At 39.4% G+C, this 16,149-nt stretch overlaps 1 protein-coding gene across 7 annotated transcripts in view; it reads left to right on the top strand.

Annotated features, from left to right (window-relative positions):
• Window positions 1–16,149, top strand: part of LOC126183479 (protein ST7 homolog) — a 155,835-nt gene that overhangs the window by 92,757 nt on the left and 46,929 nt on the right. For all 7 annotated transcript variants that reach the window (XR_007536757.1, XR_007536755.1, XR_007536758.1 and 4 more), the window contains exon 7: window positions 294–484. Coding sequence is in view for 2 of the 7 variants with exons in the window: in XM_049925497.1 (XP_049781454.1) it covers window positions 294–484 (191 nt within the window). In the remaining 5 variants the exon portion in view is untranslated. The remainder of the gene's footprint in view (window positions 1–293; window positions 485–16,149) is intronic.

The following is a 16,149-nucleotide window of genomic DNA, read 5'->3' as shown; positions in this document are numbered from 1 at the left end:
AATGAGTGTTTGGGATCCGCATCAGGTTGGATTAATGGAAGACATTGAAGCAGTTCATAGCTGGGCTGCTAGATTTGTTACTGGTAGGTTTGAATAACATACAAGTGTAATGGAATTGCTTCAGGAATTGAAATGAGAATCCCTGAAGGGAAGACAACGTTCTTTCCGAAGAACACTATTGAGATATGGTAACTTGGACATAATTCAGTATTGTTGTTAATGAGATGTAATTATCATATATTGTATACATGTTGCTAACTACTATGATATGACTCTTCCTTTTTTTTTTTCAGCTATCAAAAGAGGTTCCACCAATTATGAATGTTCTCAATGTTCATGAGAATCTCATTGAAGCCTTACTAGAAATGCAGGCCTATGCTGATGCACAGGCTGTCTTAGCAAAATATGATGATGTTACATTACCCAAATCTGCTACGATATGCTATACAGCAGCTCTTCTAAAAGCAAGAGTAGTGGCCGACAAGTAAGTGTAGTGTAGTGTAGTGTAGTGTAGTGTAGTGTAGTGTAGTGTAGTGTGTGTGTATGTGTGTGTGTGTGTGTTTAATTTTTATTTATTTATTTGTTTTTTATGAGCACTCAATGGTGAGGTTATCAGCAAAGTCAAAATAGAAACATAACACTATATTCTCTTCCCCACACTACACATTCTATAAAATATTAATAGGTCTGCTAAATTCTTTCTTGAAAATATTCTTTAGTGTTTAATATGGATCATTAAAACCTTGTCCCCAAATCAAACTCCCATTCTTTTTCCAGTGAAGAATGCTTGTGTCTGTGCTTTACTGAAAAAATAATGATAAAATCAATAATATTATTAATTGTAATGATTATAATTGCTGTATGCACTTTTTAAATGACGGTTTAATAGCTGGGGATACTGTATTGATTAGGCTTGTCAAAGTAACTAAACGGTATGTATTTGGCACAGGCAAGCCATCTACCCATTATGAAGTATTTGTTACTCATTACTTTTCTTACTAATCACATCATGTACTATGATTGGCTGATGGAGAGCATTTGGCATGTGCACCATATTTGATTTCGTAATCCTGAAGTTAACATTTTTGTTTGATAATTTTGTATTAAAATGTGCTTGCAATGAGAAAATACTGTTTATAGCCATTGCTGCGTAGAGGGATAGACATGCTGTACTGTGATTCCCAAAATATTTTATACACCGGGCAACCACAACTGTTGAAAGGTAAGATATTATGAAGAACTCTGATCACAGCTGGTAAAATTGTTGTTTATTAAAACATGACTGGTTTTGCAGCTTTAAGCCTTATCATCAGGTGAACCTATGTGGTAAAAAGCAAAGTACAGTGTCACCACTTTTTGTGGATATTAAAATTAGTAAAAGAATGCCTAAAATATACTCACAGTACTAAAAGATCATAGGCATACCCATTGCCGCTACTCAAAATGTACTATTCAGAGAGTATCGTCAGTACTATGGTGAGTAAAAGATAAAGTAGTAGTGTCTCATTCTTTAAAATTTGCCTGCATCTAAAAAGAAAAAAGAAAATATTTTATAGTGAGCAGACAATAATTTTTTTTAAAAAAAAGAAGAGGCCAGATTGGTGACAAAGAATTGTCACTGCTAACATGATTAGTCATGGCACACAAAAATTACGATGTGGAAAGAATCAGGTGGCAGTGTCTTACCAATATGCCAGCAAGGCAGCTCAGTGCAGGCAAGGCAATAGCGGCCTCCATGAATGACAAAGCTGGCTGGCGGAACAGAAGCAAGCTTGTAAAGGTAGTGACCCAGCACTCCTAGTCATAAGTATACAACACCACACTGTCCACATGAATAGCTTCCATTCTGCCAGCCAGCTAGTCTCGCTTTGTCGTTCGTGCACGTCACTTATGCCCTGCCCTCCACTGAGATTTTCTTTTTTGAGGCAGGCAAATGTTAAAGACTGGGGAACTTCTTATTTATGTTTTGCTAACTTTAGTATTGATGATAATCTCTGAATAGTACATTTTAACTAGGAATGATGGGCATGCCTATGATCTTTTAGCATTGTGAGAATATTTTAGACATTCTTGTACTAATTTTAATATCCACAAAAAGTGCTGACACTGTACTTTGCTTTCTACCATGTAGGTTCGCCTGATGATGCGGCTTAAAGCTGCGAAACTGGTCATGTGTTAATAATCAACAATTTCACCAGCTGTGAGCAGAGTTTGTCCTAACATCATGTACTATGATTGGCTGATGGAGAGCATTCGGCATGTGCACCATATTTGATTTCGTAATCCTGAAGTTAACATTTTTGTTTGATAATTTTGTATTAAAATGTGCTTGCAATGAAAAAATACTGTTTATAGCCATTGCTGTGTAGAGGGATCCTTTAAAAATGCATTGTTTTGGCATAGTTTGTTAAAATAAGATGATGGAATGTAAAACATTCCATTGTGGTACCTTATGAATTGCACCAAGGCTAGAGTCGCTCAGTCACTCAGTTTTGTAATGGTTCATTGGGTACATCCCAAACAACAAATATGAAGGTCCAGGGTTCCATCACCAGTCATTCTTAAGATTTTTCTTTTCTGTTACTGATTTTATTCCTTCCAATGTTAATGTGAAAAATGCCAGGTTACCTTGTGATTCAGAATCTGCACTAAATTGTCCCTTTGTAATTGGATAGGAAAGCCAGTTTATAGTTTGTTAGGGCAGCTTTATCCTTTTCTGTAGTGTCCATTAGAGTTAAAATTATCAGTATGATTATTACTATTTTACTAAACTCTCAAGCTGTGAACCTGAATATATACTCGTACGCTGTTAGTTAAGGAGCGATGGGAACATAGCAATTGGTCACAATCCCACTGGTTTTCAGCTACAAACTTTAGTAGTGTATAGGCAAAAGTAAACTGTTAGTTTCCTTCTGCTTATACGCCAGTAAAGTCATATGGTGATGTGTACTGCTGCAAGTTTGTTGGAGGATAACTCACTGGAATGCACTGAAGATGGCTATTTGTAGCTGAAATCTAGTTATGCAAGAATGATAAAAAACCAATGGGATTGCAACTGATTGTCTTCTTACTTATCCTATTAATCTACAGTTACTGTTAGTGGTGGTTATCTGATCATGTACTCATCAGTTGCAGTCTCACAAGTAAAACTATGTTGCTCTGCCATCTGTTGTGATGGGCAACACTACTTTGTCATCTAGATGTAATGATATCTTTATTGATGCACTGTGAAGTTCTTTGTTGGAAAGTTAGGGAGTTGGAAGGAATTGGGAACTACAAACTGTCTTTACAGAAAGAAAAAAAGAAAGCATAAAGCAGTGCATGAATATGTCTAGAAGGGCACTAAATGTTGCAGTACACAATGCTTTCATTGTTTCTCAAGCAATTGAAAAGGCAAAGGATGATGTACATATAAATTTCGAGCTTTGTATTGTAACAGTATTGCTGGAAAATCACTGGAAGAGACTGTGGTGTAGGACTTTCTGTTGAAGGTTGCTGCAAAGTGTACCATTTTAAATGTAATAATGGCCTAGTAGTAAAATTTTGTCAAATGTCGTGAATAATTACTGTGCTAGAATGATTTAAATAAAATGATTCATTTCTGTACCAGCTGGCCATGTAAACTACAGCCAGTAGGCTAGGTGCGTGCATGGAATTTACTGACACGAAGAGTTGATACATGGGATAAGAATATGCTGAACTGTACCTTCATCTTGCTAATTTACTTTGTAGTACCTTCCAATAATGATATTTTGAAGGTTATTGACTTTCAAATATTGGATTGCTCTCAAATCAGTGACAGCAAGTTAGTTTAAAAAGTACATAAAAAACTGTCACAACACTACTGAAAATGAAAATTTGAATGATGATTTCATCCTCATGCGTAAAATATTCTGGAGGTAAAACAGTCCCCCATTTGGATATCTGGGGAGGGACTACTACGGAGAATGTCATCATCAAGAGAAACAAAATCGGCATTCTGTGGGCCATGGCATGGAATGCAAGATCGCTTAATTGAGCAGGCAGAGTAGAAAATTTGAAAAGGGAAATGGATAGGTTGAAGTTAGATATAGTGGGAATTAGCAAAGTCCAGTGGCAGTAGGTATAGAGCTTGTGGCCAAGTGATTACAGGGTTATAATACAAAATAAAATAAGGGTAATGCAGGACTAGGTCTCCTAATAAATAAGAAAATAGGGATACAGTAAGCTGCTATGAATAGCACAGTGACTGCATTGGCTTTGCCAAGATAGACACAAAGCCAACACCCACCAGAGTAGTACAACTTTATATGAGAGCTAGCTCCACAGATGATGAAGAGATTGAAGAAATATACGATGAGATAAAAGAAATTATTCAGACACTTAAAGAAGATGAAAATTTAATTATAATGCTGGACTCGAATTCAATAGTAGAAAAAGGGACAGAAGGAAAAATAGTAGATGAATATGGATTGGGGGAAAAGAATGGAAGAGGAAGGTGCTTGGTAAAATTTTGTGCAGAGCCTAATTTAATCATCACAAACACTTGGTTTAAAAATAATGACAGGAGGTTGCATACATAGAAGAGACCTGAAGACATCGGAAGTTTTCAGATTGATTTTATAATGGTAAGACAGAAGTTTTGGATTAGATTTTAAACTTTAAGACATTTCCAGGGGCAGATGTGGACTCTGACCATAATTCATTGGTTATGAACTGTAAATTAAAACTGAAGAAATTTCAAAAAAGTAGAAATAAGGAGCTGAGACCTTAATAAGTTGAAAGAACCAGAGGTTGTTGACAGTTACAGAGGGAGCATTAGGCAACAATTGACTATAACAGGGAACAGAAATACAATAGAAGACAAATGCGTAATTTTGAGACATGAAATAGTAAAGGCAGCAGAGGATCAAGTAGGTAAACAGACAAGGCCTAGTAAAAATCCTTTCTTGAATATCACAGGAGATACTACACTCCTGGAAATTGAAATAAGAACACCGTGAATTCATTGTCCCAGGAAGGAGAAACTTTATTGACACATTCCTGGTTTCAGATACATCACATGATCACACTGACAGAACCACAGGCACATAGACACAGGCAACAGAGCATGCACAATGTCGGCACTAGTACAGTGTATATCCACCTTTCGCAGCAATGCAGGCTGCTATTCTCCCATGGAGACGATCGTAGAGATGCTGGATGTAGTCCTGTGGAACGGCTTGCCATGCCATTTCCACCTGGCGCCTCAGTTGGACCAGCGTTCGTGCTGGACGTGCAGACCGCATGAGACGACGCTTCATCCAGTCCCAAACATGCTCAATGGGGGACAGATCCGGAGATCTTGCTGGCCAGGGTAGTTGACTTACACCTTCTAGAGCACGTTGGGTGGCACGGGATACATGCGGACGTGCATTGTCCTGTTGGAACAGCAAGTTCCCTTGCCGGTCTAGGAATGGTAGAACGATGGGTTCGATGACGGTTTGGATGTACCGTGCACTATTCAGTGTCCCCTCGACGATCACCAGTGGTGTACGGCCAGTGTAGGAGATCGCTCCCCACACCATGATGCCGGGTGTTGGCCCTGTGTGCCTCGGTCGTATGCAGTCCTGATTGTGGCGCTCACCTGCACGGCGCCAAACACGCATACGACCATCATTGGCACCAAGGCAGAACCGACTCTCATCGCTGAAGACGACACGTCTCCATTCGTCCCTCCATTTACGCCTGTCGCGACACCACTGGAGGCGGGCTGCACGATGTTGGGTCGTGAGCGGAAGACGGCCTAACGGTGTGCGGGACCGTAGCCCAGCTTCATGGAGACGGTTGTGATTGGTCCTCGCCGATACCCCAGGAGCAACGGTGTCCCTAATTTGCTGGGAAGTGGCGGTGCGGTCCCCTACGGCACTGCGTAGGATCCTACGGTCTTGGCGTGCATCCGTGCGTCGCTGCGGTCCGGTCCCAGGTCGACGGGCACGTGCACCTTCCGCCGACCACTGGCGACAACATCGATGTACTGTGGAGACCTCACACCCCACGTGTTGAGCAATTCGGCGGTACGTCCACCCGGCCTCCCGCATGCCCACTATACGCCCTCGCTCAAAGTCCGTCAACTGCACATACGGTTCACGTCCACGCTGTCGCGGCATGCTACCAGTGTTAAAGACTGCGATGGAGCTCCATATGCCACGGCAAACTGGCTGACACTGACGGCGGCGGTGCACAAATGCTGCGCAGCTAGCGCCATTCGACAGCCAACACCGCGGTTCCTGGTGTGTACGCTGTGCCGTGCGTGTGATCATTGCTTGTACAGCCCTCTCGCAGTGTCCGGAGCAAGTATGGTGGGTCTGACACACCGGTGTCAATGTGTTCTTTTTTCCATTTCCAGGAGTGTAAATTTGACTGATGAAAGATGAAAATATAGAAATGCAGCAAATGAAGCAGGCAAAAGGGAATACAAACATCTAAAAATGAGACAGCCAAGAAGTGCAAAAGTGCTAAGCAGGAATGGCTAGAGCATAATTGTAAGGAAATAGAAGCATATATCACTAGGGTAGAGAGAGATACCACCTACAGGAAAATTAAAAAGGCCTTTGGAGAAAAGAGAAACAGCTGTATGAATATCAATGGCTCAGGTGAAAAACTAGTACTAAGCAAAGAAGGGAAAACTGAAAGGCGGAAGGAGTATGTAGAGGGTATATAAGGGAAATGAAGTTGAAGGCAATATTATAGAAAGGGAAGAAGAAATAGATGAAGATGAGATATGATACTGCAAGAAGAGTTTGACATAATGCTGAAAGACCTGTTGAAATAAGACACCTGGAGTAGATGACATTCTGTCAGGACTGCTGACATCATTGGGAGAGCCAGCCATGACAAAACTATTCCACGTGGTGTGCAAGGTGTTTGAGATAGCCAAAATACCCTCGTACTTCAAGACGACTGGAATAATTCTAATTCTAAAGAAAGCAGGTTCTGATAAGTTTGAATATTAGCAAACTGTCAGTTCAATAGATCATGGTTGCAAAATATTAATGTGAATTGTTTACAGAAGAATGGAAAAACTGGTAGAAACCAACCTCAGGGAAGGTCAGTTTGGATTCCACTGAAATGTGGAGCACATAAGGCAATACTGACCCTTTGACTTGGTTAAGGAAAAGTAAACCTACATTTGTAGACCTAGAGGAAGCTTTTGACACTATTGGTGGAAGACTCTGTGAAACTCTCAAGGTAGCAAGGGCAAAATACGGAGAGTGAAAGCCTATTAACAACTTGTTGGGATACAGTTTTGCTAGAGGATGAAGTTTTTGAGTTATTCATGGAAAACCACAAAAGTGACCTTCAAACATGCCCCACTCCCACACTAGCCCCCACTGGTCAGGATTTCTAGTATGTTAGTCATGGCACTCCCTCCTGCCACTGTACAAATATCTACATCTACATCTACATCCATACTCCGCAAGCCACCTGACGGTGTGTGGCGGAGGGTACCTTGAGTACCTCTATCGGTTCTCCCTTCTATTCCAGTCTCGTATTGTTTGTGGAAAGAAGGATTGTCGGTATCCTTCTGTGTGGGCTCTAATCTCTCTGATTTTATCCTCATGGTCTCTTCGCGAGATATACATAGGCGGGAGCAATATACTGCTTGACTCTTCGGTGAAGGTATGTTCTCAAAACTTTAACAAAAGCCCGTACCGAGCTACTGAGCGTCTCTCCTGCAGAGTCTTCCACTGGAGTTTATCTATCATCTCCGTAACACTTTCGCTATTACTAAATGATCCTGTAATGAAGCGCACTGCTCTCTGTTGGATCTTCTCTATCTCTTCTATCAACCCTATCTGGTACGGATCCCACACTGCTGAGCAGTATTCAAGCAGTGGGCAAACAAGCGTACTATAACCTACTTCCTTTGTTTCTGGATTGCATTTCCTTAGGATTCTTCCAATGAATCCCTAGTCTGGCATCTGTTTTACCGACGATTAATTTTATATGGTCATTCCATTTTAAATCACTCCTAATGCGTACTCCCAGATAATTTATGGAATTAACTGCTTTCAGTTGCTGACCTGCTATTTTGTAGCTAAATGATAAGGTATCTATCTTTCTATGTATTCACAGCACATTACATTTGTCTACATTGAGATTCAATTGCCATTCCCTGCACCATGCGTCCATTCGCTGCAGATCCTCCTGCATTTCAGTACAATTTTCCCATTGTTACAATCTCTCAATACACCACAGCATCATCTCCAAAAAGCCTCAGTGAACTTCCGATGTCATTTATCTATATTGTGAATAGCAACGGTCCTATGACACTCCCCTGTGGCACACCTGAAATCACTCTTACTTTGGAAGACTTCTCTCCATTGAGAATGACATGCTGCGTTCTGTTATCTAGGAACTCTTCAATCCAATTACACAATTGGTCTGATAGTCCATATGCTCTTACTTTGTTCATTAAATGACTGTGAGGAACTGTATCGAACACCTTGCAGAAGTCAAGAAACACGTCATCTACCTGTGAACTTGTGTCTATGGCCCTCTGAGTCTTATGGACGAATAGCGCGAGCTGTGTTTCACACAACCGTCTTTTTCGGACCCCTGCTGATTCCTACAGAGTAGATTTCTAGACTCCAGAAAAGTCATTATACTCGAACATAATACGTGTTCCAAAATTCTACAACTGATCGACATTAGAGATATAGGTCTATAGTTCTGCACATCTGTTCGACGTCCCTTCTTGAAAACGGGGATGACCTGTGCCCTTTTCCAATACTTTGGAACGCTACGCTCTTCTAGAGACCTACGGTACACTGCTGCAAGAAGGGGGGCAAGTTCCTTCATGTACTCTGTGTAAAATCGAACTGGTATCCCATCAGGTCCAGCGGCCTTTCCTCTTTTGAGCAATTTTAATTGTTACTCTATCCCTCTGTCGTTTATTTCAATATCTACCATTTTGTCATCTGTGCGACAATCTAGAGAAGGAACTACAGTGCAGTCTTCCTCTGTGAAACAGCTTTGGAAAAAGACATTTAGTATTTCGGCCTTTAGTCTGTCATTCTCTGTTTCAGTACCATTTTGGTCACAGAGTGTCTGGACATTTTGTTTTGATCCACCTACCGCTTTGACATACGACCAAAATTTCTTAGGATTTTCTGCCAAGTCAGTACATAGAACTTTACTTTCGAATTCATTGAACGCCTCTCGCATAGCCCTCCTCACACTACATTTCGCTTCGCGTAATTTTTGTTTGTCTGCAAGGCTTTGGCTATGTTTATGTTTGCTGTGAAGTTCCCTTTGCTTCCGCAGCAGTTTTCTAACTCGGTTGTTGTACCATGGTGGCTCTTTTCCATCTCTTATGATCTTGCTTGGCACATACATATTTGTGACTGCACGAATTATTCCAACATTCAACTTCTTGTTGGTCATCATTGACCATCCTCATTATGCCAGCAACTTGGTTGAGTCCTTACAAATTGTAAAATTTGAAGTTTGTGTAAATTTTACGTAATAATTTTGTGAATATTAACAGCATAAAATAAATGGTTAGATTGTTGCATTTGTCAGGCCTTCTGACTATGAAACTACTGTTGTTATAAGGGTTAAGTTCAGATCAAATAGTAAACATAATTAGTGTAACATCAACAAAAGTAATTTTTCTTTCATTACGCTTGTGACACGTTTAAATTGCTGATGTTAACTAAATAGCCAACTATGCTGGTGTTGTAATAGGCCCATCAATAGGGACCAAAAAAAGTTGAATATTGGGAATAGTTCATGTAGTTGGAAATTTTTGTACAGTGGTAGACAACTTACTAGAAATCCTGAATGATGAGGGTTGAGTGTTGTGCGGAGGTGTGTCTGACAATCACCTTTGTATGTTTTTTCCTGAATAACTAGAAAACTGTGGTCTCCAGCGAAAACATATTCCAGTACAAAATTTTACTGCATAAAATTTCCTACAAAAAGACACTGTTCTTTTTTTCTGTAAGACGAATAATTTGAGCATAGAGAGTGAGAGAATATGAAAATCTTGCACATGGTTTATTTATTTATTTACACTTCAAGTTCCGTAGGACCGTATTGAGGAGCAAATCTCCAAGGACATTGAACGTGTCAGTGCATGAAATTACAATGTAAAAGTAATAACAGATAAAAATAAAATGTTTATAAACCCAAAAAAAGTCAAGCCATATATTTAAGGAAACGTAATCAACAATACAACATAAGAATCAGATTAATTTTTCAAGGTACTCCTCGACAAAATAGAAGTGACCCATGAGGAAACTCTTCAGTATCAGTTTGAAAGTGCATGGATTACTGCTAAGATTTTTAAATTCTTGTGGTAGCTTATTGAAACTGAATGCATCAGTATACTGCACACCTTTCTGCACAAGAGTTAAGGATGTCCAATCCAAATGCAGATTTGATTTCTAATGAGTATTAACCCAGTAAAAACTGCTTATTTTTGGGAATAAGCTAATATTAACAAGAAGGGACAGTAAAGAGGCCAATACCCAGACTCATGAACAGGGATTGACAAGTACCGTTTAAATAGTAAAAATGGCTACATTAAGTCTTTGAACAAGATCCTTAATGTGGGCTTTCCACAACAGTTTACTATCGATCTGAACACCCAGAAATATGAACTGTTCAGTTTCGCTAAGCATATGCCCATTCTGTGAAATTAAAAGGTCAGGTTTTGTTGAATCGTGTTAAAAACTGTAAAAACTGAGTCTTATTGTGATTTAGCATTAGTTTATTTTCTACAAGCCATGAACTTACGTCATGAACTGCGCTATTTGAAACCATGCCTATGTTGCACACAATATCCTTTACTACAAGGTAGTGTCATCAAGAAACAGAAGTATTTAAGAATTACCTGTAGTACTAGAGGGCATGTCATTTGTATAAATAAGGAACAGGAGTGGTCCCAACACTGATCCCTGGGGCAGCCCCCCCCCCCCCTCTCTCCCATTTGAGTGTACCCCACTCAGGCTCTACATCACAGTCATTCTCAGCACTATGAATAATGACCTTTTGCTGTCTGTTGCTAAATTAAGAGGTGAACCAATTGTGAGCTACTTCCCGTATTCTGTAATAGTCCAATTTCTGGAGCAATATTTTGTAATCAACACAATCAAATGCCTAAGTTAAATCACAAAATATGCCGAGTGTTCAAAACCTTCTGTTTAACCCATCCAGAGGAAAAAGGAATATAGCATTTTCAGTTGTTAAATGACTTCTGAAGCCGAACTGTATGTTTGATAGCAAATTGTGTGATATAAAATGATCAATTATACTTACATTCACAGCCTTTTCAGTAACTTTAGCAAACACTGATGGCATAGAAATAAGCCGAAAATTGTATATATTATCCCCTTCTCCCTTTTTATAACGCTGCTTCATTACTAAGTACTTTAATCGTTCAGAAAACTGACCATTCCTAAAGGAAAAATCACAAATATGGCTAAATACATGGCTAACATGTGCAGCACAGTACTTTAATATTCTGCTAGGCACTCCATCATATCCATGAGAGTCCTTAGGTTTCAGTGATTTAGTTATTGACTCAAGCTCCCCCTTGTCACAGAGGCATATTTCAGATACCAATCTCGGAAACGGATATGCCAATAGTGTTATATAATTCCCTGTAAAAACTAAATTTCTATTTAATTAATCAACAATGCTCAGAAAATGATTGTTAAATACTGTACGTATATCTGATTTATCAATAACAGAAATATTTTTACTATTAACTGACTTCATATCGTCGGCCTTGTGCTGGTGACCAGACACTTCCTTCACAGCTGACCATATGGTTTTAATTTTATCCCGTGATGTAGCTATTCTATTTGCATACCACATACTCTTTGCCTTCATAATAACACTTTTAAGCACCTTACAGCACTGTTTGTAATGGGCTACTGTAGCTTGATTGTGACTACTTCTAACATTTTCATGTAATTCCCGCTTTGTTCTATATGATAGCCTTATCCCACTAGTCAGCCACCCAGGCTGCCTTTTACTGCAAATACCCCATTTAGAACATTCTAATGGAAAGCAAGTCTCCAAGAGCATGAGAAATGTGTTAAGGAAAGCATTACATTTGTCATCTATGTTATCGGCACTATAAACATCCTACCACTCTTGTTCCTTGATGAGGTTTAAAAAGCTCTCTATTGCTGTGGGATTAACTCTCTACATAGTTTGTAATTATATGTGACATTTGTTTGAATACAAATGACTTTTAGTGTTAAAATTTGTGCATCATGGTCTGAAAGGCCATTCACCTTTTTACTAACAGGATGTCTATCTAGTAATGAAGAATGAATAAAATATTGTCCATGGTTGTTGCTATTGTTCCCCTGCACCCTGGTTGGGAAAAACACAATCTGCATCAGATCATATGAATTTAGGACATCTACCAAGATGTTTTTTCTCGTACAATTGTATACAATATTAATATTGAAGTCACCACATATAACTAATTTCTGGTACTTCCTACATAGTAAATCAAGAACCCCATCTAGCTTGAGCTAAAATGCTCTGAAGTCAGAGTTAGGGGACCTATAAACAACGACAATTAGAAGTTTAGTTTCACTAAATTCAACTGCCCCTGCACAACATTCAAATATCTGTTCAGTGCAGTGTCGTGATACGTCTATGGACTCAAATGGAATACTGTTTTTTACATACATAGCCACTCCCCCACCCCACAAGGAAGTTCTTGAAAGCAGCCAGCTAATATGTATCCTGATAAAGGATTTGAATACAAATGCCATTTAGTGTTAAAATTTGTGCATCATGGTCTGAAAGGCCATTCACCTTTTTACTAACAGGATGTCTATCTAGTAATGAAGAATGAATAAAATATTGTCCATGGTTGTTGCTATTGTTCCCCTGCACCCTGGTTGGGAAAAACACAATCTGCATCAGATCATATGAATTTAGGACATCTACCAAGATGTTTTTTCTCATACAATTGTATACAAAATTAATATTGAAGTCACCACATATAACTAATTTCTGGTACTTCCTACATAGTAAATCAAGAACCCCATCTAGCTTGAGCTAAAATGCTCTGAAGTCAGAGTTAGGGGACCTACAAACAACGACAATTAGAAGTTTAGTTTCACTAAATTCAACTGCCCCTGCACAACATTCAAATATCTGTTCAGTGCAGTGTCGTGATACGTCTATGGACTCAAATGGAATACTGTTTTTTACATACATAGCCACTCCCCCACCCCACAAGGAAGTTCTTGAAAGCAGCCAGCTAATATGTATCCTGATAAAGGAAGTCTCTGAATTGTCAAATTATTTAAGTGGTGCTCTGATATACCAATAATGTCAGAGCCAACATCTAGAAGCAGTTCACCAACTTTATCTCTAATACCTCATATATTTTGATGAAATATGCTAATTCCTTCTCTACTTGGAAACATGATGTCCTCTGAAGGTGATTTCTTAGTTACGAGGGACTTCCTTTGAGCAGGTATACCTATCAGCTGACTTCAATCTAAAAGAGATGCAGCTCTAACACTAACTACTACAGGAATTTTTCCATGAGTGATCCCACCACCACCCACTACACCGTCACCTATATCCTTTGCCAGCCTCCTTTTCCCATACCTATTGATGTGCAGGCCATGCCTAGTGAAACCTGGTCTACTGATAGACTCAACTGGCACCAGTACAATGTGACCCATGTCCTCTCCAGCCCCGTGTTAACACGCGTAACAGCCACATTAAGATGAGGCCGATCATGATGCTGAGACAATTGCATGAAATTCACATTAGTGCCACCAGTTTGAGTAGCTATCTTTACCAAGTCACCACGTACATCATATTCCCCGTCCATATCAAGACGTACTTCACCCACTATCACTACCTGATCCTCCTTTGTAAAATTCCTACATAACTCCCCTGTGCTGTCAGTCACCAGAGCCAACACTGCACTAGGTTTCACAATGGGGGTGACCTGGTACGACTGCTGCATGTTTTGTACACCTACCGCTACCAGAGGCCCCTATCCACTCAGCTCTGACAGTTGGTCAAATCTATCGCATATACGCAAAGTACACAACTGTCTGAATACCTCCTCCTTCTTGCTGCCTTTTTGCCAACTGCCAGTTCCCATTCTCCAGCACCCTTCACCCTCAACCTACCTATTTCCTGCTTTGCGTATTGTGCACCTGAAGGGCACAGATTTTATGTTCCTGCTCCTCTATCAACTTATTTCCACAACAGATTCTGCATTTCTAGGAGAGTATATCACTAGAATGCCCACTGGCTTCCTCACTTCATTCCCCCCAATGAAAATACTTTGAACAAATCCCACACTGTAACCAGCTACTCACAAACCTACAACAGAGCCCACACTTCTCACTCATGGTAAAATTTTACAGTTACTGAAAAAACTATATGTCTATGTTAACTAAGTTCAGTTACACCAGTAGAACTATTTATAGAACTAACAGTAGCTGTTTTGAAGTTCTCCCTCTACTAAGAAAGAAACTACTTTTATTAATACTACTAAATGACACCCAATACCAGTACCAAGAAAACTTCACAAAATTGATTAGCTAAACCAAAAATTCAAGCGGCCACTGGAACACTCAATGAAGTTAAAACAGTAAATGAAAATTTTACTGAAATATTTCACTAGAAACAATAAGAAATGTCAGCTGAAAACTAAAGTGTGAAATTTACTAAATGATTTCAACACACAGACAACTCTAAAAAACACAATGAGCGAACATTTCCAAAAGTTTATTAAAGTGTTATTTTACCACAAACAAAATGAAACACCATTGAAAACCATTACATTTAGTAACTGTATAACAGCGCACAAACAACTTTGTCATTACTTAGCTTTAGAACCACTGCAGCTGCAACTGCACACCGCGAAATGCACACACACACTACTAAGGCGTGAGGCTTGGATGAATAACGTAAGCACACTTACGAATAACAGACCAGTTTAGTCAATAACACAGGAAGAACGACTGAGATTAATCAAAATCCACTAATAAGTTAATTTACAGCAAGTATTAACACAAATAAACTTTAAAATAAGTAACTGAAGACTAAAACTTTATAAAATGTTGACGAGCAATTTCAGCAGCAGTCCACCACATGTGACATCATGCCAAAGAGTCTGCGCCACTTCATCGAAGGCCTGGTGCAACGTTGTGGGTTATGTAATATGACAGTGGTAGGGGCAGCTGTATTGTCCTCTAGATTTAAGTGTTAGTAAGAAGCTTTTGAAGAGTGGTAGTACAGAAGAATGCTGAAGATTAGATGAGTACTTGAGGTAAAATCTTCTGGATTGTTAGGATACATCGTATTTCTTATAAATGATCAATGGTTCAACCTTGTGATAGGATGTCTTCTGGATCTCTTGCTGTCCACTGTAGACTGAGCCCTCAGTCTACAGTGAACACCTGAAGAATATCCCAGCAGAGGGGTCGAAATGTTGACCGTTTATAAGTAGTATGATGCCGCTCAACAACACGGAAGATTTTAACTTCAGTGACAATGGCCCTGGCCATGGCCTGTGGACAAACATTAATTGGGTCTGTATGTCCATCTTTTCAGATATGGTTACGGGACCTCAGCTTTTCAGTGCAGAATGTCTAATCAAACACCATTCAGCTGACTAACTTCCAAACTGTTATTTTATTGGACTGTCAGTTTCGGTGGTATATTATGCCATCTTCAGGCCCCCTGACCAATTTTTAGGAAGATTCTAACCTTAGTTCCAGTCAAAATAGGGGCCAGAATTGCAAGACTGGTATCTGTAGATTTTTGATACAGTGATCACTTCAATCATCATCTGACCATTCCAGAACCGAGGTTGGAATCTTCTTACACATCAGTCAGGGGCTGTGAAGATTGCGTAACATATCACCAAAACTGGTAGCCCAATAAAATAACAATTTGGAAATTAGGCAGCTGAAAGGTGTCTGATTTGACATTCTGTTACATTAAATGGGTAGATCATGTAACTAATGAGAGAAGCAAGCATCTTCCTGAAAATTGTTACCATTGAGGAAATGCTTCAACAATAACACCAGATTTAATTTACTATAAAATGTGCCAGATTTAATTCCCATTTCAATTGCGTAAATACCGATTACGCTCCTCGAGGATGTTTAATTGTAT

This window comes from Schistocerca cancellata, chromosome 4 (genome assembly GCF_023864275.1).
Source record: "Schistocerca cancellata isolate TAMUIC-IGC-003103 chromosome 4, iqSchCanc2.1, whole genome shotgun sequence".
Taxonomy (NCBI): Eukaryota; Metazoa; Arthropoda; class Insecta; order Orthoptera; family Acrididae; genus Schistocerca; species Schistocerca cancellata.
The sequence above is the reverse complement of the archived record's forward strand: the minus strand, read 5'-3'. Positions and strand labels throughout refer to the sequence as shown.